The 17751-nt window shown below is 54.4% G+C and overlaps 9 protein-coding genes across 9 annotated transcripts; 4 read left to right on the top strand and 5 right to left on the bottom strand.

Annotated features, from left to right (window-relative positions):
* Positions 1–274: 274 nt before the first annotated feature.
* J4E92_002326 (uncharacterized protein) lies at positions 275–3657 on the top strand (the record flags this gene model as incomplete). Its single annotated transcript, XM_051493731.1, has 7 exons — positions 275–685; positions 740–782; positions 838–1193; positions 1253–1835; positions 3013–3184; positions 3238–3248; positions 3368–3657. 7 exons carry the CDS (start codon positions 275–277, stop codon positions 3655–3657), a joined length of 1866 nt encoding a protein of 621 aa, XP_051355410.1.
* Positions 3658–4259: 602 nt separating this feature from the next.
* J4E92_002325 (uncharacterized protein) lies at positions 4260–6264 on the bottom strand (the record flags this gene model as incomplete). Its single annotated transcript, XM_051493730.1, has 3 exons — positions 4260–5658; positions 5707–5929; positions 6111–6264. The coding sequence occupies 3 exons, from the start codon at positions 6262–6264 to the stop codon at positions 4260–4262; spliced, it is 1776 nt and encodes a 591-aa protein (XP_051355409.1).
* A 241-nt stretch (positions 6265–6505) lies between these two features.
* On the top strand, positions 6506–8229 carry J4E92_002324 (uncharacterized protein; the record flags this gene model as incomplete). The annotated part of the gene is made up of 5 exons (XM_051493729.1): positions 6506–6612; positions 6667–6838; positions 6888–6942; positions 7381–7515; positions 7562–8229. The coding sequence occupies 5 exons, from the start codon at positions 6506–6508 to the stop codon at positions 8227–8229; spliced, it is 1137 nt and encodes a 378-aa protein (XP_051355408.1).
* Positions 8230–8474: 245 nt separating this feature from the next.
* On the top strand, positions 8475–9242 carry J4E92_002323 (uncharacterized protein; the record flags this gene model as incomplete). Its single annotated transcript, XM_051493728.1, has 1 exon — positions 8475–9242. One exon carries the CDS (start codon positions 8475–8477, stop codon positions 9240–9242), a length of 768 nt encoding a protein of 255 aa, XP_051355407.1.
* A 219-nt stretch (positions 9243–9461) lies between these two features.
* Positions 9462–11000, bottom strand: J4E92_002322 (uncharacterized protein; the record flags this gene model as incomplete). The annotated part of the gene is made up of 3 exons (XM_051493727.1): positions 9462–10757; positions 10812–10864; positions 10922–11000. The coding sequence occupies 3 exons, from the start codon at positions 10998–11000 to the stop codon at positions 9462–9464; spliced, it is 1428 nt and encodes a 475-aa protein (XP_051355406.1).
* Positions 11001–11450: 450 nt separating this feature from the next.
* RAC1 (Rho GTPase protein rac1) lies at positions 11451–12243 on the bottom strand (the record flags this gene model as incomplete). Its single annotated transcript, XM_051493726.1, has 5 exons — positions 11451–11517; positions 11564–11796; positions 11847–12027; positions 12073–12131; positions 12181–12243. 5 exons carry the CDS (start codon positions 12241–12243, stop codon positions 11451–11453), a joined length of 603 nt encoding a protein of 200 aa, XP_051355405.1.
* A 440-nt stretch (positions 12244–12683) lies between these two features.
* On the bottom strand, positions 12684–13570 carry J4E92_002320 (uncharacterized protein; the record flags this gene model as incomplete). Its single annotated transcript, XM_051493725.1, has 2 exons — positions 12684–13198; positions 13249–13570. 2 exons carry the CDS (start codon positions 13568–13570, stop codon positions 12684–12686), a joined length of 837 nt encoding a protein of 278 aa, XP_051355404.1.
* A 207-nt stretch (positions 13571–13777) lies between these two features.
* Positions 13778–15558, top strand: J4E92_002319 (uncharacterized protein; the record flags this gene model as incomplete). Its single annotated transcript, XM_051493724.1, has 3 exons — positions 13778–14135; positions 14185–15307; positions 15396–15558. The coding sequence occupies 3 exons, from the start codon at positions 13778–13780 to the stop codon at positions 15556–15558; spliced, it is 1644 nt and encodes a 547-aa protein (XP_051355403.1).
* Positions 15559–15575: 17 nt separating this feature from the next.
* Positions 15576–16680, bottom strand: J4E92_002318 (uncharacterized protein; the record flags this gene model as incomplete). The annotated part of the gene is made up of 3 exons (XM_051493723.1): positions 15576–15678; positions 15733–15838; positions 15894–16680. The coding sequence occupies 3 exons, from the start codon at positions 16678–16680 to the stop codon at positions 15576–15578; spliced, it is 996 nt and encodes a 331-aa protein (XP_051355402.1).
* Positions 16681–17751: the final 1071 nt, after the last annotated feature.

Genomic DNA, 17751 nt, shown 5'->3' with positions numbered 1-17751 from the left:
TCGTCCTACACGTGCTTAAAACCGAGCGTGCAGACTCTATCAAAATCGCGAAGTTCGCCGCATGCAAGTTCTGTATCTATTCACTTTCCAAGCTTGAACGCCGGCATAGCGACACTGTTTCCCTCACCACAACCTTCTCTATCGTTGAAAAACACAGACGAGTTATATTTATATACATGGAAGTTCACGCCCTACACTAGTAATCATAGTCTGCTACACGTATTTGACAGCATACCCAGTCTTTGTGAACGCCTCTTCTCAGTCTCACGTCACCATGGAAAGCACAAGACGACCACGAGCTCAAAGATCATCCACGTGCCGATCAGTATCCCGACAACGGCGACTCGACAACGCACCATTACATCGTATCTTGTCCAGTCAATTCCCAGACGATCATTCGGTTTATCACCATGAAGATGGCGAGGGAACCCATGTCGACGAGGACGCCAATTCATTGCACAAGACTGAGACTGAAAGGCGAGACGAGAACTCGTCCAGTGACAACGACGACGGCGGCGACAGCGGCGATGACAAAGGTGGGAAAGAAGTAAAAGACGATACCGCTCAAGAGGAAAATACGACTTACGAGGAGATACGGGGTGGTATTCCATACGAGCGTGATGTGGTGGCACTATCACGTTTAGAAAAGCAAAAGTCTACGCGGTCCGTCAAAGACCCAAATTTGGTATATTCTACCTGACAGACATTGACTGCTACTGTAACATCTAACATACATAAGGTCACATGGGATTCAAAGTTCGACCCACATAATCCAAAGAACTGTAGGTTTGGTCTCCCCAATTAAGCACAGATAAGTTGTGGTCTGACAGCTGGTAGGGTCCATGAAGCGGAAATGGGCAGCAACTATCATTGTCTCTTCTTTTACCCTCGTCTCGCCAATATCCTCGTCCATGATCTCGCCAGCTCTGAGCAGCATCAGTGCTGAATTCGGCATCACAAATGAAGTCGAAGCCCAGCTTACCTTATCCATCTTCGTTCTGGCGTATGCAATTGGACCGCTGTTCCTAGGCCCACTATCGGAGATCTATGGACGAGTCATCGTCTTGCAGCTGTCAAACTTGTTCTACTTGGCTTGGAATTTGGGATGTGGATTTGCTCAGACATCTGGCCAGCTCATGGCATTCCGATTCTTCAGTGGTTTAGGCGGATCTGCACCGTTAGCTATTGGTGGTGTATGTACTCTCTTCCTGAAAAATGCCGTTGGAAGATAAAACGCTAATTGACTTACTAGGGTGTTCTTAGCGATTGTTTCCTTCCCGAGCAGCGTGGCCGAGCCATAGCAATCTATTCACTGGCTCCATTACTGGGCCCGGCTATCGGGCCTATTGCCGGTGGCTTCATCTCTCAAAACACGACTTGGAGATGGTGTTTCTACGCCACCACGATCTTCACAGCAATAGTGCAATGTCTCGGGTTCTTCTTTCTGCAAGAAACATACGCACCAAAGCTCCTCGAGTGGAAGCGAAACAAACTGCGTAAAGAGACAAGCAACGAAGAACTACACACTGAGTTCGATAATCCTGATCGAACGCTTGCAACAACTATTAAAATCGCCATGAGAAGGCCGTTCAAGCTGCTCATCACCCAGCCCATTGTGCAAGTTCTAGCTTGCTACATGGCCTACCTGTATGGCCTCATGTATCTGATGCTCTCGACCTTCCCCAGCTTATGGGTCACGCGCTATGGCATGACTATAGGGATTGGTTCTTTGAACTTCATCTCCATGGGCATGGGCTTCTTCCTCGGCACACAGATCACCGCACCCCTCAATGACGCCCTCTACCGCCGCCTAAAGAAACGCAACAACGGCATCGGTAAACCAGAATTTCGCATTCCAATCATGATCCCTGCGTCTCTTCTCGTTCCAATCGGCCTTTTTTGGTATGGTTGGAGTGCCCAAGCGCAGGTACATTGGATCATGCCTAATATCGGTGCTGCGATATTTTGCGCGGGTGTTATTGTGGGGTTTCAGTGTATACAGACTTATCTTGTTGACAGCTATACACGGTACGCTGCGAGTGCTATCGCGGCGGCGACGGTGCTCAGGTCGTTGGCTGGGTTTGGATTTCCGTTGTTTGCACCGGCCATGTATGACAAGTTGGATTTTGGATGGGGAAATAGCGTGCTGGGCTTTATTGCCTTGGCTTTGGGTGTCCCAGCGCCGTTCATGCTATGGAAGTTTGGGGAGAAGTTAAGGAGTAGTAGCAAATTTGCCGCGGGCTGAAGGTGTCGCAGAAGCGTCAATACCCGCCTCGTAATGTGGAATGCAACACGCGGGGGCTTTATGTTGCGAAATCAGATTAGACGAGAGGGCTAATCGAAGTGGAATACTTGAAAGCATACTAGAATAGCCGCACGCTATCAGTCGTGACTTGAGTTCGTCATTCTAAACACGTTCTTCGTAAAACACAAGTCGTGAGCGACAAATTGTCTCTATCATTCCGCCCTTTGTCCACAGCCTAGCTATGTAGAGCTGTTTTTCCAGCTGGTACTAAAAGTATGTCCGACGCGATGGCCGATGACGCCAACTGCGTGTCCATCTCCGTCGTCAATTTCGTAATGCAGCGATACATTGAGCCAGCTTCGTCAGTTCCACCTCTCAGTCTTCCTAATCACACCCTGGAGTATAGCAATTAGAGCATCCGTAGATATATCCAAGATCGACATGTAAAGAAAGCATCGTGAGATGACGGCTGCAGCTTTATCGTCACCCTGAGCATCTTTGGGGCGTCGGCGACACACCAGCCGGGCAACACTCCAGCGAAGCAGCTCAATGCTATCTCAATCATCCCGCATACCAGAGCGCGCCTTCAATGACCAGCCCAAACTAAGACCAGGCCCCAGTCTTAGTCAAGATCGCATTCTCCTCTTGGTTGAGGTGTCTGACAAGCTACCTAGGGAGTGGGGGGTGTGCGATTGGGACCGTGCCCTAGCAACCCGCGAACTTCCCCGCATAAACACACTTTTGCTCGACCAGTACTTGCGCCGCAGAGGCCGTTACTCTAACAACCTTTCGCGTCGAGCCCTCAGATACTCTACATAATACCGAAATGTCCGACGAAGATCTCGAGCAGATAAGACGCGCGCGCCTGCAGCAGTTACAACAACAGGGCGGGGGAAGCGGAGGACAAGGAGGCGAAGGCGCCGAGCAAGATTCGCGAAAGTAAATACAATTATACACGAAGATCAAGGTTTCTTACTAAGGCAGAGTTACAGGCAGCAAGAGGGTACGTTTTCAGAATCTCTCCTGGCGCAGACATGCATCACTTGACCACACACTCCCCCTTCGCCCACTCGTCCAAACCCCGCCGTCCACTAGCAACCACGGGCTAACCCTTCCCATCAGCCGACCAGCGTTCCTCCATTCTCTCACAAATCCTTCTCCCCGAAGCAGCCGACCGTCTAGGGCGTATCCGCCTTGTCAAGGAATCGCGCGCAACCGACATCGAGAACAGGCTTATAATGCTTGCGCGGACTGGCCAATTACGACAGAAGGTTACAGAAGATCAGCTCAAAGAGATACTGGGGGCTGTAGCAGAGCAACAGGAGAAGGAAGAGCAGAAGATTGTTGTCAACAGGAGGGGAGGGAACTGGGACGATGATGATGAGCTCGAGGAACTCATGAAGGATGTATAGGGAAGCGAGGATAGGTAAACAAAGGGAGAGAGACACACACAGATGCTGGGTGTTGCATTAGGCGGTGCTTCTGGGACATGCAAGGCAGGTAGTCTTGCGCATGAAAGCTAAGGTACGACTTCTCATGGCAACTTCACGACGTGCATCAAGTCGTACATGATTTGTGACTATTGTCCATCTGCCGGTGGTTGTTCAATACTCGCTACTTAGTTCTCAATCATGACGAATGATAACATGTGGATTAGTGAAGAAGCAAGCACAAGAGAAGAACAACATCAGATGTGCCGTTCGATAAAACCGCAGCCGCAAATGGGAGCAGTACCACCATCCGCTTGGTGCAAACAGTGTGCGCAGTTGAAAAGAGGGTTCGGACGAAGTGAGGCTATAGATGCCGCGTGAAAGACTCAAACAGTGTTCTAATGCTAGGTAAGCGCGGGTTTCTACCAGTATACCATCTTCCGAGTGTTATCTGAGGTATAGATGAACAAGCCAACCTGTCGCAAAGGCCATGACAAGCATTTGCATGTAACCCCCAAATGAAAGTACCGGATTCGATCACAAGCGGGATCTTGGAGTTGTCGTAGGCATTGAAACCAACGATCTCACGTCGCTGCCATCCTGGCCATACCCTCCCTATCCTCCGCGCTCAAGGTATTTGTCTTGGCAGCTTCCTTCCATCTCTCAAGCTGCTCATACTGCTCATACTCCAGCTTGCCTTTCAATAACTTCAACAGCTTTGGTGTGAACTTTCCCGTTGCATATACGACACCATCGTACTGCTTTGCGAAGAGCAAGATCACTAGCGTTAAGAAGAGTACGGGGCCGTCGGAAGCTTTTTGTTTCTTGATTCGGCGAAGCATGTCGTCGAGCATCGATTGCTTGGCAGCAGCCAGCGAATCTGTAGATGGATGGTTGATACCTTGTTTTTTGTTGAATTTCTCCAAAGCTGAAGATAGTGATGTATTATCCAGAGGCGTCGTGGACTCCAGCACACTCGAGAGCTTGGTAACATTCTTTCTTGTTTTGCGGCTGAGGACTAGACCCTGCGCTCGTGCTTTGGCAATAGTATCGGGTATAAGGTCCTTGTGTGCGTAAGTTGCAAAGACCTGAGCAAGCTGGCTGTGCACCTTTTGGTCCATGACTGAAACTAAACCGGCGCTGTATATCCGATATCGGGTGAGCATGCGATCTGTCCAGTACATGGCAAAGTCCTCTTCATTCAGTGTTTCGAACGAGGACACGTGGAACCAGAAGCGCTCTTCTAATAACTTCTCAACTGGTTTTTGTTGGAGGAGAAGGCGCTGAACAAGGCCTGTGGGAGGAATCATGTCTTTGATCTTGTCTCGAGTGAATTTCACGTCTTCCACTAGGGTTGGATCGTCGTGTAGACTTTGCCATTGTGCCTTTGCAGCTTCTTTTGCGTAGCCAGCGAGCTCGTCGAGTGCTCCGTCTCGGCGCCTTTCAGTGAGTATCAGAGTGCCGACGCGCACTATCTTCAGCCCTCCAGTGGTCTCGGAGAAGTGAGCGACAATGGAGTTCTTGGCTCGGCCGGCCACCTGCTCCCTTATAGTTGGTGGAAGACGGGAGCCAATCACTTCGGTGACATCAAGGGTACAACCTTCTTGTTCAAGGATGCGTACGCAATCTTGCTCTAACCTGGAGATCCAGATCAGTGATACAGCGAAAGAGTCTATTACCTCAATGCCTGAGAGTTGCTGGAAGTAAGACAATGCGACTTGGGAAGACGGGAAAAGTTCGATGAAGTCGGAGGCGAATCTTTGCACATCGAGATAGGCAAGAGCGCCGGACTGCAGATCGTAGACTGTGGTATCGCGTTCGGATTCTAGATATCGCTTGGGTGTGCACAAAACGCTAACGTCAGTTTCCTGGATGTTGACCTTGGAAGTAAGATTTTCAGACTGCAAGAGTCGCTCGAGAGTATGCAGAATGAACCATGTAGGGGGATTGTCAGGCAAATCAGCTGGTTTGATATTGAGAGTCCTGTACAGAGTGAGCATGCGATGCATCTAAGGCAAGTCCTGCACTTACCGGACATCATCGACCGTCTTTTGAATCATACTCTTTACTATGTCCGCGATCTTGTGAGCATAGGCCTTAGCGTAGATGTAGCCGTTAGTTTCCAGGACGTTATAATCTTGACTGGACAGGAGGAAGTCAAGACTCTTGGAAGAGACACGGTGCTGGGCAATGAATTCGGCCTTGGATGCCAGTCCCCCAGATGACAGGCGAGTGACTATCGTGTCTCGCTCATCTATGGGAATAATGCTTTCCTCGTCCGCGCTGAACAAACATAGCTTGGGGTGGCTGTGGACTAGTTGATGGACAAGTAATCGACCTATGTCGAGGTCGTTGGCCAATGTGGAAACCGGTATCCGCTGTGTCTCTGGTGCATGCTTCAGTAAATGTAGCCAAGAGAGACTACGAACGCTCACCTTTGGTCACGCGGCTTCTGAAACGAGCCTGGACAAACTGGAGCGTAACGAAAGCATGGCCGCTGGAGGATAGCGCAAGCCGCGGAACAAAATCGGAAGTGTCTTGCGGAGGGAAGAGGGCGAAGATGTCCTTCACATCATGTGCGGTAAACATGCCAGCTGGACGTTGGGTAGCGCTGCAGACTAGATTGCCAACATGTACTGTTCAGGAACAGTGCTGTGAGCTCGAACGGTTCGGCGGCGTTGGAGTATATAGTGCAAGGGAAAGCGTCAGAGGCTGGATTGCGCTGATTGGTGGGGAGCGGGCATCGGGCGGCAGAACACCGGGATTGAACAATGTTGTGGCTCATGGTCGAGTGCGCGCAGACATCCAACCCATTCCGCCCACCGCCACCATGTCTCAATTCCGCGCGGCCAAGCTGGACATTGGATGTTTCGCAAAGATTCGCAATATCCGCGACCACACCAAGCGGAAGGTGTACTCGGAGAATGAGCCAGAACGGCATGCGCCTCTGCACCTAATGCTCCCATGGCGCAACGACTGACGACGACACAGACAAGCTCTGCGATACCTGATCCGCAATACCACGCTTCCGCAACGAGTCCGCGCACAGGCTCAGCTCCAGCTCTCGCAGATGCACTGCTACACACGCTACACCCAGATCAAGAACAGGTGTATAATGGGCGGCAAGGGCCGTGGTGTCTTCAGCGACTTCAGAATGGGCCGAGTATGCCATGGCCTTCTCTTCGCGCGATGCAGGGCTGACGATGCTACAGTATCAATTTCGCGTAAACGCTCTCGCGGGGAACCTGCCGGGCGTGAAGAAGGCAAGTTGGTAGCTGTGCTTCTACGAGAACCCGACTGGTTCCATGTACAATCCCACCTACTTTTGGCTACACATGTAGCCTTGCACATGGCCGCTCTTCGGGCGCACACTGTGAGACATTGCGTGCGAAATCTTCGTGCTTAACCCATCTCACTGTCTACTTTGCCCTCCCCTCGCTCTCTCACCGTGCGAGACACCCTTTCCTAATCGGTTTGCTCTCACCACGCGCTACAAACGACGGCAGCGGCTACCCACCGCGCCAGTGATAAAAGCCGACTTCCGTAGCCATTACACCTACAATCCCTACTCCCGCAATAGCTCTGGCTGCCGTTTTCTAGCAGCTCACTTCGCCACTGTCTACGGTCCATAGACGCCCTCAAGCATCTACGTCAGCATGTTCCGCCGCATAGAAGACACTCTGGAACCGGATCCATCATTTCCAGCCGACCTGAACCAACTTGGCTTCTTCATCAACCTCTCAGGTCATGTCCGTATGATCGACGCCCCCGAGAAGGCCTATGTCTACCACGCGACCAACAATGAGCGCGTCAACGAGGTGCGCCGCGAGGCCATGCAAAGTACATTCCAATCTCCATTGAAACACTCGCAGCTAACACATCACAGCCTGCCAGCGCAAGGAAGCAGAGAAGCGCCTGTCCTACCTCGGCCTCGAGTGCATCCACCTTCCCGACTTCGCCATGACCAAGCCCAGTGGTCCACATGTACCTATCCTTGCTCCACCGCCTGACCTCCTCAAGACGCGAAAGCGATTGATTGTACTGGTAAACGACACCATGCAAGATCTAGGCATCCTGGCGTATAGACAGTTGCAGCGGGAACTCGGCATCAACGGTGGCTCAGTCGTCAACTTTGCCAAGGAGATGGTCAAGTGCTCCGACACTGACAACACCGCTGAAAGGGACGCGAAGATTTTCAAAGATGGTCATGTTCTCCAAGACAAGACTACCACTCCTGCTTTGATTGTCTTGAACGCGGGCCAGCTGCTGTACTCGCACAAGTACGACCAGGCCATGACTCTACGCAGTTGGTCCGCCATGCCACGCAAGTCAATCGCCCACGACATGGTCCGCATCCGTGACAACGAGAACCGTGTTCCAGGTCATGAAAATGCCAAGAAACATGTCAAGACTGTCTTTGACGAAGTCATCTGCAACCCCGATCGTGTTGCAGCTGACGCAGAAGTCTACGTCATCGCTATTGAAGACGGAACGGAGAGTATCTTGAACCTGCTCACGCACGACTGTACGTCTCCTGGCCCTGCTTTCACCTGAGGAGTTTACACTAACGTATTGTTATAGTCGGCAAGTATGGTACCCGTATCACGGCCATGGCGTTCATTCACTCCTTGATCGACGACTCCCAAATCAAAGATGAACAGATTCGCGCTTTCATGCATCAGCGCACACGTCAGTGGCGATTCAGCGATCTGACATGCAACCCCCAGCACTGTGTCGACTTACCGACTGACTACAATCGACAAGTCAACGGGCCTTGTTCTGCAGACACACCATCAACCATGCAATCAATCAAGCACATGTCTTGGCACGCTTCGATTCCTACAGGCCCAGTCTCGGCTCTAACGAAGGCTTTCCACAGCCTCGCTCTCAGCGTCACCTCTTCGGCCGGGGCTTCCACTCCAACCGCAACATCAACCTCTACTAGTGGAGAAGAAAGCACAGAATGGTCCTCGGGTCAAGCTGTCATCTGCCCTACCTTCGCGGGCGGCGACAATTCGGTTGGTGAATGCATCTTTACCTACCCTCCCACCCAGCATGCCATTCTCTCTTTCTTCCAAGACGTCGCGCAAGACCCGGTCCACTATCGCAACCCACCTGGCCTCCAAATCTTTACCGAAGCCCCCAAGCCCAGCCCCGAAAATCCTCTTGCACTATCTTCAGACCACGAGAATGACGCTGGGCTCTACTTGCAAAATCTCTTGCCGCAGACGACGTCTGAGCACGCTGAGCTAGATGAAGCTCGCGAGCGGCTCGCTGAGTTACAAGTTGCCTTGTCTGCCTGCCCTACTGATGCTGCAGAGCTAGACAAGGGTCGCGTGAAGTTGGAAGTTAAGGTGAAGAGCATGGAGGCGAAGATTGAGGCTTTAGAGATCAAGGCGCTGAGTCACGGCGGACTGGCCGCGGGTGAAGTGGTCGAGAAGCGCGAGGATTGGAAGCCGCAGGTTGAGGGTCCCCAGGTACCATTTGCAGGGACCATGGTGGATAGTGAACTGTTGAAGGCGGCGGGGCTCATGGAGTCTGTGGATGAAGAAAAGGCTTTTGTTTGAATGGCGAATGGCAGCTCTAATCGTGTAGCGAAGATGAGGGGATGATGGCAAGTCCCGGATGGAAAGGACACAAAAGCGTTTGTTTTTCAGCCATCCTACGCACCACGAACTCCTCCTCTTGTTACGCCAGCACGAGGAAGACGTCTTTTGGCTGCTCGGCGATGGAGTTAGGGTCATCTACCTTATTTGCATCATGTCTTTGAGAATAAGACCACAGCCTCAATCTCGCTTATCGTTGTCCTCAGGCCTAGGTTCAGTACTCAACTGATTCCCGTTATAGAACTGTTGAGGTACATCTCTTGCCCGCTGGTCCGCCAGCGTTCTTACCCTCATCCCACCCGAAGTTGCCTGATCCAGCACAGGATCGTGACTGGGATCCCGGGTAGGTCTGCTGCCCATGGTACGACCACCACCGCCATGGTTGTTACTGCTACTACCATCACCACCTTGCTCGTGTTGCGCCCCGTAGCCTATAACGGAACTGATGGTACTCCCCACGTAGCCAACAGTAGAAGTGAGAAGCCCAAAGGCCCCGCCAACGATGCCCGTCGCGGCTCCTGCTATACCTCCTCCAGTGCCCCCGGAATACGCATCCGAGTAACCCTTTACTGGCACCAGTACCAACGTCGCACTGGGCGCTAGATCAATATCGCCCAACTCGACGGCCTCGTCGCCGGCAGAGAGCTCACGACTGGGCGATGGAGCGAGTATATGTCGGAAAAAGTAAGGAGGCAGTTGTTTGTTGTTGATGTGCTCGTCATCCTGGGTCAATTTCCCAAACTCAGTGTCAACCCAGGACCGCACGTCGGTCTGCAGGGTGGCGGAGCGAGGGAATGTAGAGCGAATGGTGCGGCCATCGAACAAACGAACATTGAGAGCGACGGTTTTGGAGTTGGTGCCTCGCGAGGACGTTGGCACTGGCTGTGATGTGTCGGGGGCTCGTAGTGCGCCCTTGTTCCTCTCCTTTTCGCGTTCTGCTTTGCGCAATTCGGCATCTACTTTGCGCGCTGCTTTGTCGGCTTCTATTCGTGCTTTTATACGGGCTAACTCTTCGGCATCTTCTCGTTTCTTCTTTCGCAGGGCGTCGCGGGCTTCTTGTTGGGCTTTGGTGGCGGATGTGGATGGGAGAGTGGGGTGCTGGGAGCCTGTGGCTTTTTGCTTGCCTGGTGTGTTGGACGTGAGGGTGGGTAGTGAGGTTTCGGGGAGGCCATACAGGTCGTCTTCGGCTGCAGCATTCGCTATACTATTCGTAGGTTCTGGTGTGCTTGCTTGTGGGGGAGAGGTTGGTGCTGCGTTGGAGGCTGGGATGGGATTCGCTCCCAGGACGCGTCGGATTGAGTTGATAAAGTCATCTCTCGTGGCATCGTTCTTGAGTTGAACTTGGAGTTGGCCGTTCTGGATGACGACGAAAGTGGGCACGCTCGAGACATCGGAGAAGGCAGCCAGAAAACCGGCTTCGGTCGAGCCCGCTTCGAGTCGCAGGACGACCGCTTTTTGGTGGAGCAGAGTCGACAGCTAGACATGCATCATCAGCGCGTGTTGTGAAAACCTGGCCGAGTCCCAACGTACCCATCCGCTCTTCAGCCACTCGCCTTCCCACTCGTGGCTCGTGGCGCCGTCGTCTACGCAGCTAGTCAGTCACGATGCTTCCCAGATTCCGATAGTGCACCGTCACGTACCTCGAACGAAGCAGGCAACGAGTTTCTGCTCCTGAATGGCAAGCGCGATTCCGCTCTGTAGGCTGCCTTGGTGGAACATGTTGGTGGGTGGTGGTGGTGGCTCCATGTCTGCACTACCGCGGGGATTAGCCTGGGAACCTGCTCGGCGCGTGGTACCGAGGGCAGACGACGCACGAGCATGGCCGGCGGCCGTCAGCGCCCGCTTCATTCAGTGGCTTATTCACACGGCGTTGGAGATGTGCAAAGGGAAAAGATGCAATAAACAGTTCTATCGGTAATGCCAAGCCCATGAATCCTCCACGCCGAAGAAGGGTAATGCTGCAATAAGCCAATGCTAGACTCGCTCTATATCCAAACATCAAGCCAGAAGGTGCTGCACAGCATGTGCCCCTTCTGCTTGGTCCAGCCGTTCCGCTTGGGCTTCCCAATGATGCCGACCGTGTACAGTGTCGGGAGTGAGTGGCATATCCAAGTTGTTGGTCTTTTCCCAGTCAGGCCAAAGCCGTGGCCCCTGGGCCCTGGTATCGGCTTATAGGATGGTGCACTTCTTCTTGTTCTTGGTCGCCGACTGCTGGGGACGGGGGCTGAGGACGGCGCTGGGGCAGGTTAGGACAGTCATGCAGGGAGCACATGGGGACGTACCGAATAGCTTCGTCAAAGACACTCTTCAGGTTGCGCTGTGTGAGGGCGGAGCACTCGAGGTACTTCTGCGCCTTGATCTCCTTTGCGACCATGACGGCCTGCTCGTACTGGATGGGCGCCATCTTCTTCTGCCTCAACGACTCCTTGGTCGCCTCATCGTCCCTCAGATCGAGCTTGGTGCCGACGAGGATAATGGGAACGCCGGGCGCGTGGTGATCTATCTCAGGGTACCACTGGCAGGGGGTTAGCGGGTGCGCACGCGGCGTGGCGGGCGGCTTGGTACCTTTGCCTTGACGTTGTCAAACGACGGGGGGCTGACGATGGAGAAGCAGATGAGGAACACGTCCGTCTGGGGGTACGAGAGCGGGCGCAGTCGGTCGTAGTCCTCCTGGCCGGCCGTGTCCCACAGCCCCAGGCTTATGGGCTTGCCGTCGACCATGACATTTGCCGAGTAGTTGTCGAAGCTGGGCGAGTTAGCTCACGCGTGGTGCAGCGAGGGGCGGGCGTACACGGTGGGGATGTACTCGCCCGGGAAGGCGTTGGTCGTGTACGAGATGAGGAGACATGTCTGCGCGGTTAGCAGGCTGCGCGGCTGTCGCGGGGGCGGCGAGGCTCACCTTGCCTACAGCGCCGTCGCCGGTCACGACGCACTTGAGCGATTGCGTCGCGGGAGCAGCCATGGTGCGCGAGGTGTCGCCCGGGGAGCGTGGCTTTGGCGGACCCGGTTCGGCGGAGCAACGGGGCGGCGAGGGTGGAGCGGATCGAGTCGGGCGCAGGGCAGGGCAGGGCAGGCAGGGCGGCAGGCAGGCAGGCAGGCAGGGCAGGGCAGGGCAGGGCACGATGCAGATGCAGCGAGGCGGCGCGTGGGAGGTAGAGGACGCACCGGCGAGACTGCGCAGCACGATGCGGGTAGCAGGTAGCTTCTGTGAAGGCGCGGGAGCTATCTGCAGCGTAGGGGGGCGTTTTATCGCTTGGCAGGCGGCGGGTCACGAAGCGAGCTGGAGCTGGAGCGACCAAGCTCGACGAGCGCGTACCCTCTTGAAACCCTTGTGCAACACGCTGCTCACGCCTGCCATCCGCCGTGCTAGCTAGCTACGGGCTCGTGCTACGCCTACATGCTTCAATACCACACAAACAGTCCCTCGCCGCCTTGCCTGTCCTCGCCCACCAGCTGCTTGCACACCACCAGCCTGACCACGGCCTCGTGCAACTCTCTCATGTCGAGAATGCCGCGCTTCTTCCCGTCAATGTACGACACGTCCACCACGACTCGTTTCAAGTTGGCCGTCGACAAGGCTCCCTCTTGCAAGAGCGCCATCAACCGATCCGGTGTCCCAACCCCGTAGTCGATTCTGCTCTTGCTCAAATGCGCGACCTGGTCTGCGAGCTTCAGGTGCTTTGCAAACAGCTTGGCCACGCTGGGCTTCTCGACTCCCTGGGTAGGTAGCCCAGACTTGAGACATCGGCAGACGTCTGCCGCTCGCATCCCAGAGCCCGTCACTACAAGCGTGTGGGGAGCGCCGGGCGGCTTGCATGGCGTCGCCTCCAGCGTCCCTGCCTGCTTCTTGAGAAAGGCAGGCAGCTTGTCTGTAGTTCGCGGCTCCGTCCAGCTGCTGCTGTCCTGCACCGTCCGCGCTGCTTGACGTCAGCCTTTCACGACATGTCTCGGGCGCTCAAACACTGACCAGAAATCCACAAGTCCTCGAGCTCGACACTGCTCAAATCCTTCCCGTAAAGCCGTGTTCGTGCGTTGACATAGTCGGCAACAAGCTGACCATCCATGCGCTCAAAAGCGTGATTGACTCCCAGCCCTTGGTCCAGATCGTCTTCAGAAATCGCCTTTGCTTTCTGCTTCTTCTTCTCTTTGCGTTTGGCCTTCTTGGCTGCTTTTTTGCCGTCCTTGCTGGCTTCGGGCTCGGCTTGCCGTTTCCTTTTCTTCGACGACGCGTCAAGATCGAACTGGGCTTCCATCAGGGGCACGCCTCCCTCTGATTCCGAGTCGGACATGGTGAGACTAGTGTTTTGTGTGACGGAGCGACACCTGAGTTCGCGACGGAAAAAGTTGCAGCGCATCGAGCTCCAGCTGCTATCGATAAGCGGCTAGCGCAGATGCACGCCGGGGAAGTCGCGCTACCTTGGTAAGCGACGCGTTTCCCTGACGCCCATCAACACCCGCCTGGGCACCCACCTCGCCTCTCGCATGCCTCTCTTGCCATGGCCGAGTCTGCGCGCAAAACGCAGCGCCTTCCCCCGCGGCGCGACTTGCAGCCGACACCCGACAACGACGCGTCCATGGAGCCCACGACACCCTTCCACCAGGCCACTAGTGTGGGCCCTACTCCAGCAAGCAGGCGGACGCCAGCTCTTCGCACACCAGCATCGGGCGCGACACCGCGGGGCGGACCCGCAGCTCGCCCTCTTCCTTCGCGCAGGATTGCACCCACTACTCCCCACGCGATACGAGCCCTGAGAGAGCGAGCCAATGCGGCAAGGACGCCAGGAAACACCCGGAGACGAAGCGGCCGCATACAGAGGGAGACACCGCGGGACATACTGCGCCATCTTAGCAGAGGTACGGCTCTTGCAGCCGCCATCTCTCACCTAGCTGACTGTCTATGCAGCCCTCGCTCGTGAACCGCGCCCGGCCGAGCCCTCCCCACAAGCCCTACCTCGGCGAACGCGCCATTCCGCCCTCGACCTTCCAGACGTCGAAGACGGCCCTGCCATGCCTGCGCCCCGTCTTTCAATGCCCCTGGAGAACATGTACGACGACGACGATAGTTTCCACAGTGCCCCACCACGGCAGTCTCTCCTACCAGACCTACCAGACGACGTCGATGGCGGGACTGTACAATCACTCGAGTTTGGACGGCGAGCCATCAGTGAGGATCCACGCTTCATGTTCACGGGAAGGCAGAGTGAGCGATTCGGCGACCTAAGCGAGCTCGGGGCGGTCCAGGAGGAGTACGAGGTCGATGGCACCTTCATCAACACGCGCGCAGATGGCCTCTTTGATCCTGCAATCGACGAAGCTCTAGATGGAGACGAAACCACAGTACAAGCACTGACCGGGCGAAGAGACGCAAGGCCGAGTGAGGAGGATTTGGGCGTATTTGGAGAGGCAGAGGACGATTTAGAAGAGCCTACCTTCCGCTTTATGATACCGGAGCGCATGCGTGTGCCAGCCCAAGAAGACGTACAAGCATTTCAAGACGAGCGGGAAGAAGACGAACAAGACCCGGATGACGAGCTTCTGCACCAGTCCGATGATTACGACTCACTCAATAGCGACGACAAGGACGGAATAGCTGCTGCTTTCGACGGCAAAGACCAAACAGTAACCGCCGGCATGTTAGGTTGGGCATCAGATCCCCCTGCAGACAACGACGCGGAACTAGTCGCCTATCGAGAAGAAGAATCTGCAATTGATCGAAGCCTGCAGGCCAAGTCGCCCAAGCAAACACATGTAGCCCAGATGAAGAGTGTTCGCAAACCGAAAGAATACATGGTATCCGAACACGGTATCGGCTTCCCCTCGTTTCCAGCCGCGCCTGTCAAGAAGCTCACTTTGAGCTTCTTCAAGTCGCAGGGAGGCAAGACCCAACTCAATACAGAAACACTCGACGCACTCGTACGCACGACCAACGACTTCTTCGAGCAGATTAGCATAGATCTCGCAGCATATGCACAGCACGGTGGACGAACGACGATTGAAGAAAGCGATGTCATCGCGCTTATGAAGAGGTATGCTGCTCTACTCGACTCTGTTTGGCGTACATGGCGTGCAGACTTATAGCAGACATATATGTTCGGTACACTGACTTTCAAGCAGGACTCGCAAGACCACCGGTACCTGTACCTCGTTTTCTCTGGCGCAAAGGATGCTTCCTAGGGAGTTACTTCAGCAGCTGCGTATGGAGCGTCCGGCCAAGTTGAAGAGATATAAACGGAAACGATTGAATGCTGTCCGTGAGGAAGACGAAGATGACGACTGAAAAGGCACGGTAATGTCTCACGACCAATCAACGCTGTGGCGTACTCTCCGTTGGGTGCCCGACATGGGCTTCTTGACGACCATCCAAAACATGACTGAGGTCGCGAAACTGAGCGCGTACCTACTTGGAGTTAGATGATCGCTTGCAGGAAAAGAGCGAGGCGGCGAACCGTACCATGTGAAGATGTACTGCGTGTGGTTGTTTCGTAGGTTCACGGTGGGCGCCCTACCAATCGGTACGCCCTTGGGTTCACGTTCATAATTTGTGAGCAAATCAGGCGCTGTGTCATAGTTAGATACCCCAATCACACCATCGAAGAAAGACAGATTACTTACTCATCGTCTCCTCCACCCACACAGCCTGACTCCCGCTATACTCGGCCATCTCCTCGACACTGGGAAAGAACCACTTTCCCTTTTCCGGCTCGTTTTTCGGCGTAAACATGTTGCCCTTGGGCGGTATCCTCAATAAGCCCTCAATCGTAACCTCACCCTCAGGCAACGCCCCATTCTTCTTGCGAAACCACTGCGGCGCAGCGTCCTTCTTGATCCACCCCCTGCACGCCAATATCTTATGCACATTGCCGCGCGCATCCCGCCGTTCGAGCGGCGTAACAACCGTGTACCCCTCTTCGCCATCCAAAATCCGCGGCCCAATCAACATCTCCTGATCATGTCTCAACACGCCCCTCGCATAGACCCTGCGATAGTCAAAATCCTGAATTGCAGCCGGGTCGATTCGCAGCGGGAGTTCGAGAGGCGGGAAGGTCAATCTATCTTCAAAGCGGGCGACTAATTCGGTTTTCCAGCCCAGACGCTGCACTTGCCAGCATCCTAGTATGAAGGCTGTGACGGGGATTATCGCGAGGATGATTAGGCCAGGCCCATGTTGTTTTCCTACTCGCGCCATCTTCGCCGGCCGGTCGAGAATCGAGACGAAACTTGGGTCCAGGCCGGGGCCGCCGCCCACTCGGCGACTTTGTGAGCGGAGGAAGAGGATGCGTGTGTGCGGACATTGGGGTCGCGTGGGTGGGGGACGGGCGTGGGCGGTGCGGAAGAATGCCGATGCGGGCTGTGAGTAGTATCGCCGGAAAAGCTTGAGGAATGGATTTGGTTTCGACATGGCGGGTGGTTGGGTGGATGGAAAGTTGGGAATGGCTCAGTCGTGTCGGATATGCGAGCTGCGAGCTACCCGGCTGCTAGACGCCGATGCGGTATGGTTCCCGCGTCTTAGCACCCGCCAACCTAAGCCTGGCTCTGGGCTGATCTCGACCTCCCATCGCACTGCTCCTCTTACATCACTCTTTTTTCACTCCCATCCATGCAAGACTGCAACATCATGGCGGATGCACAGGACCCACCAATGGATCGAGCAGAGATGGCTGCGAGGCGGGATAAAGATGCGCTTCTTGATGTTTTGGATACTCGACTTGAACACTATTTGCATACACTGCATGAATATCACGACATTATGCAGCAGCTTTCCGCAGAGCTATCCTCGGTAAGCAATGTTTACGTCTGGTTAATGGCACGTGGTGTTGATGCCAACAAGGGTTACATGTCGCTTGCTCAAGCAAACTTTTACAATTCGTCCTCAGCGATCCGGTACGGACAGGACTGCTATGACGAACGTATGCAGAGTGTACGCAAGGTGTGAGTTATACAGTTTTCTTCGAGATTTCATAGCTACCAGGGGTGCTACAACGATCCTCTGGAATGTCTATCTACCTTATGTGCTCTGTTGACAGACCACAGCCATGTCTCCGAACACGGATGTACCAAGAAGAACGATCGACCCCATTTTTCCATCAAATCTTCCGCTACCACTCGCCAGGACGCGAGCCTTGACAACCACATGAGATCAACAGAACAAGCGAACGAAGTCCAAGGACCGGGCCTCCCTTCCACAGGTTCAGAAGCTAGAGAAGGAGAAACAGGCCCTACTTCCGATTTGGATGACGAACCCGCCCAAGGATCAAGGGACAACCAAGAAGAAACCGGATCTGTCGGAAAGCCTACAGATCCTCTCAGATGGTTTGGTATCCTTGTTCCGCCCGCACTACGTACTGCGCAATCGACATTTGTAGGTGCAGTCGAAGGTCCAATCCCCCAATTAGCCACCGTTGTGAGAGATCTACGGGCCCAAGAGATCGAAATTGGGAGGGTGAGGAAGCAGATTAAAAAAATGTAGAGA

The sequence above is a fragment of the Alternaria infectoria genome, assembly GCF_024043175.1.
Source record: "Alternaria infectoria strain BMP 0036 chromosome Unknown scaffold_3, whole genome shotgun sequence".
Taxonomy (NCBI): Eukaryota; Fungi; Ascomycota; class Dothideomycetes; order Pleosporales; family Pleosporaceae; genus Alternaria; species Alternaria infectoria.
The sequence above is the reverse complement of the archived record's forward strand: the minus strand, read 5'-3'. Positions and strand labels throughout refer to the sequence as shown.